Source organism: Nelusetta ayraudi, unplaced genomic scaffold (assembly GCF_046127955.1).
Source record: "Nelusetta ayraudi isolate G7.1 ecotype Tasmania unplaced genomic scaffold, CSIRO-AGI_Nayr_v1 ptg000006l, whole genome shotgun sequence".
Taxonomy (NCBI): domain Eukaryota; kingdom Metazoa; phylum Chordata; class Actinopteri; order Tetraodontiformes; family Monacanthidae; genus Nelusetta; species Nelusetta ayraudi.
This window is the reverse complement of record NW_027466056.1, coordinates 2,939,747-2,948,350: the sequence shown is the minus strand read 5'-3', so window position 1 is coordinate 2,948,350 and position 8,604 is coordinate 2,939,747. Positions and strand designations below refer to the sequence as shown.

The 8,604-nt window shown below is 42.1% G+C and overlaps 1 protein-coding gene across 1 annotated transcript; it reads right to left on the bottom strand.

The window, feature by feature from the left end:
- Positions 1–1,352: 1,352 nt before the first annotated feature.
- On the bottom strand, positions 1,353–6,864 carry LOC142878940 (adhesion G-protein coupled receptor G7-like). The gene is made up of 14 exons (XM_076012390.1): positions 6,807–6,864; positions 6,601–6,716; positions 6,348–6,482; positions 6,132–6,220; positions 5,886–6,034; positions 4,901–5,011; positions 4,615–4,799; positions 3,963–4,112; positions 3,771–3,880; positions 3,302–3,660; positions 3,036–3,117; positions 2,742–2,900; positions 2,466–2,622; positions 1,353–2,016 (listed from the first exon to the last, which is right to left on the bottom strand). The coding sequence occupies exons 6-14, from the start codon at positions 4,947–4,949 to the stop codon at positions 1,777–1,779; spliced, it is 1,491 nt and encodes a 496-aa protein (XP_075868505.1). The 5' UTR covers positions 4,950–5,011; positions 5,886–6,034; positions 6,132–6,220; positions 6,348–6,482; positions 6,601–6,716; positions 6,807–6,864; the 3' UTR covers positions 1,353–1,776.
- Positions 6,865–8,604: the final 1,740 nt, after the last annotated feature.

Genomic DNA, 8,604 nt, shown 5'->3' with positions numbered 1-8,604 from the left:
AGCTCAGGCTCAACTTTTTACAGGGTCTTAACCTCAACTGATCGCCTTCACGCACGTTGTAGCTGTTAATTTCTGCACAATTATAATAAGGCTTTTTTTCTTTTTTGCACCGTACCACTGAAAGTACGACCAGCCTGAGACCACGACTGCTTCTCGTTCCCCTCCTGAAAGAATGACAGTAACAACTCCTACACCCCCACCCCCACCCCACGCCCCTCCCCCCTCTCTCCCTGGCCTGGAGATAGACATTTTCTAATTATACACCAACATATTTAGAAAATGTCCTCGTTTTGCGAGGCCATAATGTATATTGTTTTACAGCCCAACGGCCAAAACTTGTCCCTCTTTTTATTTCTTTGCGTCAGTGTCAGTCAGAAGACATGACCTCTGCGTTGGAACTGAGTGACCCCCTGAGAGAACATTTGAGCGGGTAATTGAGTAATTTATTGGCGCCGACCCTGGATCAGCTGTAGTGGCTCTGACACACCAACAGCTGCCTCCTTTTCCACTGAAATCAGCTTCTTCTCCAGATGTCCGTGTGGACGTTTGAGCTGATTTTATAACTGGAGTCAGTTGGAGGGAAAATCCAAGAAAACGGCCTGTCGGGGGGAAGACTGATATTGAACGTTATTGATCTCGCAGCCCTCAGAAGTCAAAGTCAAATTCCACTCTGTAACGCGCCTGTTTCCAACATTTGTCCAATCACGGTTGTGTTGACTCAATCATCAGTTATATAAAGAGATGTATGATGGGTTGTAGGAACAAAACAAAAAAAAGATCTAATCTTTCAAATAATATGTGGCAACTTCTGTTTCCCACAGGTTGTAAAGATCATTGTGGGTAATTAATGTAGCAAGTATTTTATGCAAAAAGATGAAAAAAAAAAAGCTGTGTTACAAATTTACACTTTCTTTTTATGCTTTGACTGTTTCATATTTAAAAAATCATCTTTATCTTGTTCGCAAAACACTATGTTATTGTTGTATAATCAGGACAATGTAATGCATAATAAGCGAGATCCGGCATAATAAGCAGGATCAGGCTAAAGATTTAAAGTTCAAGGAACCTGAATGTATGAAGGTATTCAATGCCTGGAGGGTTGGCGTCCTCTGGTGGATATTTTCTTCATAAAAAGTGTTGAAAGCCTTTTATCTGGTTAACAGAGTCACCTTACAGATTACAGCACCAGGGTGGAATGAGTGGGTGTGACTCTAGGCAACAGCAACATGAAATGAACGAACACACAGAATTTCCAGGATTTGTTTTGCTATATTTATATAAAACAGACACAGATATACACATAGTTTCTAAATAAAATCATTTGTCCAAGAAGTTCATCAACTGTAACAAAGAATAGAGCTAGAAATGTTCACATAAATGTTCACTAATGGGTCTACTTCCAGTTCCATCCATGCACTGTTCAGATGTTGCTTTTTTTTAATTGTATTTTATTTTTATTTTTATTGCTCTATTTATTAACACTGAAAATAAGTAGTTGTATAGCAACTAGAGGTTGCCTTCTGGTCATAAAATTTGGATGTGGCACCACCTGACAGTTTACTATTGTTACTGCGCAAGAGAAATCTAATTTACCCATAGCAAATAGCAAATATTCTATCTATCTGTCTGTGAATCTATTTCTAGTTTCTCCTGAAGCACTCTAGTATTTTTTCAAAGTGAATTTTTGTCCTAAGATCTTCTGGCACCGTATGAATTCTGGTAAAGGTCCAAAAGTGTATTTAAGGAAATGAGGCCTTCCTCCAAAACCAGAGCCATTCAAGTCATTTCTTCTCCACAAGAAGCAGACGTGTTCATCTCACTCATGGCGGTGCTCTCCGATTTGCTGTTTTCCCATTTTTTGTAAGACTCGAATGACAAGGCTTTCTTGAAGTTCTCCCACAGGTAGTAGGTTTGCGCTCGGGCAAGTGATGCAGACGTGATTGTGTGACCCGAGTGTTTCAAGGCGGCTCTGAACGTCGGTGTTCGGGCCGTGAAAAAGATGAATATCTGAAGTCCCTGGAAGAAAAATGCAAAACAGAAATGTGTCCTCCTCAATATATTTTTCTGAGCATGAGGCCACAGACTGTCAGTCAGTATTGACAAAACTGTTCACGCCCATTTACCAACAGACAAGTTACTATGGAGCTAAAATTAAAGAGGACACGTTTTCCTTTCTTTCCAGTAGTAACACCATTTTTCATGTACATTTATTGAATAATTTATTGTTTTAATTTATGAATAATTAAGTTGTTTTTATTTAATTGTGGTCTTTTTGACAGCTAAGGGTAGTAGTTGTCTACCACTTTTTCTGATCCATGCTAACCTTTTTTTTTTTTTTTGTTAATTTGTTTTCTGTCCTCGTGTCAAGCCAAATTAAGTAAAGCAGTTGTTTGTCAAGTTTACACTTCCAGCTCTAAGTGCTAACAAAATCTAAATAAAGATGAATAGCTAGAAGCAGCTCACACCTGTGTGGTTTGGAAGATGCAGAAGATGATGCTCAGGACATGGTGGGCATGTGCATGCGAGACCAGCACCAAGTACCCCAGACTCCAGGAAAGACCCAGTAACACAGCCAGAGAGAAGCAAACCAGGAACTTCTTCCACAGGGTGGTTTTCTTGGTGCTGCAAGACCAAACAAAAAACAGGTTCGTGGGTTGCATTGTCAAACCAAAGTAAAAGAAAGTTCTCATTTTGAATTGGCTCTGTTTCTTTCATTCATTTTTTTTTTTTAACGCATTCACCTTCTTAGTTTAGGGTCAATCTTGCATGTGGTCAGCGCGGTGACCACCAGCAGGACAGCGTTGTAGACCAGGATCAAACTCACGGGAAGAAGGAAGCCCCAAAACATGGGCTTGGCAAAGTCAAACTGTTTGTTCTGATCCACTCCGGCCAGCCAGCAACTGCAGGACCAAATTGATCTCAATTCCACACATCCAGAACTCAGCCCGCACAACAGGCAGACGAAAAGTTGACTCTGATAATGCATGAAAAGCACTATGTAAATAAAGTGTTGATTGAATGATCCATTGACTCACAACTCTTCCTGTCTGTAGTTCAGAGGGTTGTTCACGCTGTAAGTTGCTCCCAGTGTGATCGCCATGATGACGGCTGGCAGTCCTGAGACCAAAGTTGTTGATTTATAAAAATAGTTTCAATTCCATATTAAATCAAAGAAGCAAGCTCCTGCTCATGAATAACATGTGTCAAGGCTCCCACTAAAAGTGAAAACAGGTCTTGTTGACAGTAAATGTTGATTTAGAATTTTTTTTTTTTTAAATCCCTCCTGTGACGGGACACTCACCCCAGCCGACAACGTGACTCAGCCTGGTCCAGTAAGGGGGCAGGCTACTGCGCAAACTCCGAAGCAGCAGCACCAGCTGGGTGCCGTAGACACTGTTCCACGTGAACGTGGCCAACAGGAAGTAGTGTAGCAGCGCCGTTATGGCCGTGCAGGGGCCGGCGTCCGGCTCCACGTGACGGCTGTTTTCCGGAATCTTATTGGTCTGTAAGTCCAAATTCGATGTGACATTGTAGCTCTTGTGATGGTTGTCTGACCCGCAGAGGAAGAGGAGGATGAAGGCCAGCAGGGTGGTGTAGATGTACAGCAGCACCAACTTGGCGTGGAAGTTGCCCTGGCGCTCCCTGGCGGTCTTGCAGACGCTGAAAAGCCGGTGGCATTGAGTGGAAACAGTCAATAAATCGGGAAGTAAAACGTCAGAAAGGATTTGTGGAGTAGCACGGATGAAGGTTTATTCAGATGGTGCACGTACTTCACTTTAAGGTGGTGAACAATGGTGATGACCAAGGCCACAGCAGAAATGATCAGTCCAGCCATAGAGATATAGTCCAGATATCTGTACTGGTATTTTTCACTGTACGACTGGATCAGAACGCAAGATGTCGATTTTCTGCAGTGGCTCAATGTTCAGAATCAATGTTAATGTTAAGAATTTGCTACTTACCCAGAGAACAGCAAAGTTAGTGGCGTGGTTACAGAAACATCCCACTGTCATGCTAGAGTTGATCTTTTTGCAGCCCTTTGTGCACCAGTCCTCCAGATTGTAGTCCCAGGAAACACAGGCGTAATCATGCAGCGATGTGTCATTAAGAATCTAGAATGCAAGCAATGAAAAACCTATTTGTTATTTTTTGTGTGTGTGCTGATTTGGGCCTTGAACGTAACATGCCTGCATTCAGGAAAAGAGCCCAAGGAAGAGGTTTTGGGGGAGAGAGGCTGGTCCCACCCAGGAGGCAACTGTACAATCTGTCCTTCTTAAACATTACGGAGAGCCAATCGGGTTTCTCGACGACCACTAGACAGCAGTATGAGCATCAAAGGTCTTTGGTTGTATGTAGCTGTCTGAAAAAACTTCAGATTTGTGCTTTCTAAGACTGGTCTGGTGGCAATCAAAATTAAAATCTCAATGGATCTCAGTTGCCTTCAGCACTTTACATGAAATGACTTTCCGTTAACATAATCAGTATGCAGTCTTTGGCATAAAAGCAGGGATTGTCTGTTAATAATTGTCGTGTAAAAGTACATCCAAAGTACGTATGCCTGACTGAGCAGCTCTTTGTGGTGAAGCATCAATATGAATATGAATGTTGCCTTACACTTGGATTGAAGTGGAGCTCCACGTGGTGCAGTGCCTCCTCGTGACCACCTACACTGGCCGCCAGGACCCTGCCAGAGGACCACCTTTGTTTATTGTAGGACGGCGTCCTGAAGAACCCGTCGTTCTGGTAAAGGACGAAACCCAGCGAGATGTTCGAGGCCGTCTTCCGTCCACTGGTGCCGCCTTCTAAGACAGTAGCAGGATAAGAGACACATGATGGGTACTGGGGGACAGATTTGATGGAAGTCAGTGTATAACGTGTAGAATAAAAGCAGAAAGAGCACCTGTTGTTAAGTTGATGTAAATAAGGGCGTCGACAAGCCCGTTGCCCATCTCGACCTGTGACGCGTTGAGGTTCAGCTGAATTCTGTCGGCAATAAAACCGTCAGATTTCCCTGAACCAAAGAAAAGAATTGTTATCATGTGAAGCACTATCCTTTATGATTAAAACATTGGAAAATAAAACCCTTTGTGAAACTGCAGAAAAAAACGACAACTGTTCCCGCTCAAGGAACGTGAGCACCTTTGAAAGTCACAAATTTGCCTCCAAGGTTATGACTAAATTTTTTTTTGGCAAAGAAGAGATTCAAGAATGCAGTCGTTTAATGCTCAACTGCTTTTTCAGCATAAAGGGATTCACTTAATTTGACCACTAAATACACCAGTTGACTGCACCGACAGGAAATGTTCCCAGGATGTGAAAAAGCAGGCATATCTTATTTATCATTTGAGAAATGATGAACACAAAATGCAAGATTGTTCAAAATCTGCAAAGAACCAGACCATTTTACCCGAGTCTTTTCACTGAAGAAGGTTACAAGGTTCACTACACACAAACAAGAAGATTTTATAAGCAGCAGCAGCAGTAGTATGTCTTTTGATCTCAAGATGCAAAGTAACAGAGAATTACATTCATTTAAAAGCAAGAGTATATTAACTGTGGGACAGAAACAGCTGCACCCACAGTCGTAAGATATTTGAGTAATAAAACTATAAAAGTTATTTACTCATTCTCATATCCAGCAGCAGCAAAAGTGGACTTTGGAACATTTCAGTCTTGAAGATATATCGTGTTTGTTTTTCAGGCTTTTACCCTACCTGGTGTAGATCTTTTGCAGCTTTTCCACGTCTCCTCCAAACACTGACCCGGCCCATTCAACAGAACTTCAGCAATTTCAGACACACCTTGTGCTGGATTATCTGGTGGGTCCCCAGTGTTTGCTAACACTTTAAGCCACCCTCTTAATGTCCGTGTGTTAATTTATTCACCTTGAAACGACGTGAACTGGACCCCCTGAGTGTCTAAAGCAGGAACTTGTGCCGACTGCAGCACCAGGTTTTCTTGGACCACATTGAACTCGGATGAGTTGGTATCCTTGCTGAAGTTCGGAGAGCGCTCGTCCAGCGTGAACGTCAGACTTGACACAAAAATAAGAATATGAGAAGAGGAAGAGAGGTCAAACCTGGAGGACCAAGGTCTTCAGTTGATGTGAAACACGAGAAAAACCTTTTTACTCTATAGTTGCAGTGCTTTGGGTCCTGTCAATTGCGGCGCTGGCGTTGAGCAGGTTGCTGACCGTGGCTATTGCTGACACCTTGACGTTCTGCAAGAATGTTGGGCTCTTAAGTGATACCATATCACAAAATCATGGGTATGTATACCCTTTGCCACATTATCTCTTGTAAATTCACAGATTCAGTCACTGGGTTTTTTGGGGTTTTTTTTGGTACCTCTGTGGCGTCGGACAAATTCAGCAGCTTGGTGGCGATCTGAGCAGCTATTGTTACATCGTCAGGTGTCAGCTTTTCAGTCGTCAGCAATTGTGTGCTGGATGCCAGCTGCTCCAAATCAGCTGGGTTGGTAAGCTGTGGGGGAAAATATGCTCTTACTTATTTTCTGCTTTTATTATCCGAAACAGGCAATGAAACGTTTCAAATCCACTCGAGCTTGTAGGAACGGCGGCCTGATAGGGTCATTGCTCACATTTTGCTGAATGTCTTTGAGTGTCAGAGAACAGTTGAGGACTTGAGGCAACTCAAATACTCTGGAGCCATTGCTTAGCTTTATACATCTAGCTGTAGCTTTTGGTTTGCCAGCAGCTGAGAGAAAACAATAACAAAAACAACTCAGGATTAATCAAATAATAAATGTAATCAAATAAAAAAATTAAGTATCAATGCAAAACTCACCAGAGGTGTTTTCCTCACACTTCTCATCAGAATATGAAAACAAGCCAACAGCTGTTCTCGGGAATGAAAAAGTGTAATTACCCTCTCCTTTTTTTTTGCAGAAATTTTCTGTGGGAGGAAGTTTAATATGGTCTTTGACCTCCAAAAGGCAATGTCACATCTTGAACAAAGCCAATCTTCTCAAAGTATTAAATTTTGATTCTCACCTTCTGAGCAGTCCCTTCCAGTCCATTCATCAGAACATAAGCAGAAACCATCTTTTATCATGCCATTATTTTCACATTTTAGAGGAGCTGTTGTGGTAACAGCAGTAGTGGTAGTGGTAATGGTAATAGTGCTTGGAGTTCTTGGAATTGTTGATGGTGGAAGAGTAGAAGTAGTTGTGCCCGTCAAATTAGCTATGGGAGGAGCAGATGTAACTGAACTATTTGAAATGTCAGTAGTGGGAAAAGTAGTAGTGGCAGGATCTGTAGTGTCATTCGACAGAAAGGTTGTATTATATGGAGACAGGGTGGAAGAAGAGTTATTTGACGTGTAGCCCGCAGAATAAGTTGAAGAAGTTTCTGTAGTTCCGACTGATGTGGGGTCAGTCACGTCAACAGGGGGAACAGTAGTATAAGAGTCAGTGGCACTAGTGATCAAGTTGTATGTAGTACTGAAAGTAGTGGTGGAAAAGTCACTAGTAGTGGGAGTGGTGGTAGAGTAGGCAGTAGTACTGGGAGTAGTGGCAGAGTAGTCACTACTAGTTGGAGAAGTAGTATTGTAGTCAGTGGTAATGGGAGTGCTCGTAGGGTAGGCGGTAGTACTGGGAGTAGTGGCAGAGTAGTCACTACTAGTTGGAGAAGTAGTATTGTAGTCAGTGGTAATGGGAGTGCTCGTAGGGTAGGCGGTAGTACTGGGAGTACTGGTAGAGTGGTCAGTAATTGTGACAAGATCAGCAGTGGGAAAAGGGGAGGAGTTGGATGACCCAGTGATGTCTAATGTTGCTGCTGATGATGACAACGTTGTGTTCTGGGCTTCATTCCCTGAGATTGTCAGAGCAGCTGTGAAGAAACACAAACCTATCTCAGAACACTGTTTCTGCAGTGCAAAAGCAGCCAAACCATCGCACATGCCTCCTAATGTGTTCACGTAGTTGTTTGTATGGGCCTATGGCTATAAACCAAGACTTGTTTACCTAGGAGGTATAGGTAATAATCAACCTTTATGAGGGCAACTAACATTAAGTTTAACCAACAGAGCATCACAGTTATTATCAGCACCTCTGTCATTTTTTTTATCAGATACAAAAAAAAAATAACTTGAGAAATTGTGGGTTTGATTATACATACTTATATAACTTTAGGCCCGGAACTACTGAAATACAAGACCAGGCTATTTCCTGTACTGTATATAGACAAATTAAAAACAAATGTGAGGAAGATGTTTAGAAACCCAACTAACACTACATCTCTGAATGGTTTGGGAAACGCATCTCACAACGTTTGCCATATTTAAAGAAAAATACTTGAGATTAGTTTATTAGTTTATTATGCATCCCCATTAGTCACTGCCTAAGCAGCGACTATTCCTGGGGTCCGAAATCGCGTATTAAAAAATATCTCAACATATATGAACGTTCACACATACATGCATGAATATACGAATACTACACAGATAATCCTAAAAAGTCCTCTTCAAATTGATCCAAAAGCAAAAGTCTCTTACCAAACACAAGCAGAACCAAAGCCCAGAGGTCCATCTCAATTGGTGGCTTCAGGCTGAGAAGACGTCTGTCCTCAAGCAAACACCATGTGGC

Coding starts and splice junctions, on each gene's coding strand:
- LOC142878940 (XM_076012390.1), bottom strand. CDS start 4,949: ATGGGCAACGGGCTTGTCGACGCCCTTATTTACATCAACTTAACAACA. Junction 3,661..3,770: donor GTTCACCACCTTAAAGTGAA/GTACGTGCACCA, acceptor CCGGCTTTTCAG/CGTCTGCAAGACCGCCAGGG. Junction 2,901..3,035: donor AACTACAGACAGGAAGAGTT/GTGAGTCAATGG, acceptor TTGGTCCTGCAG/TTGCTGGCTGGCCGGAGTGG.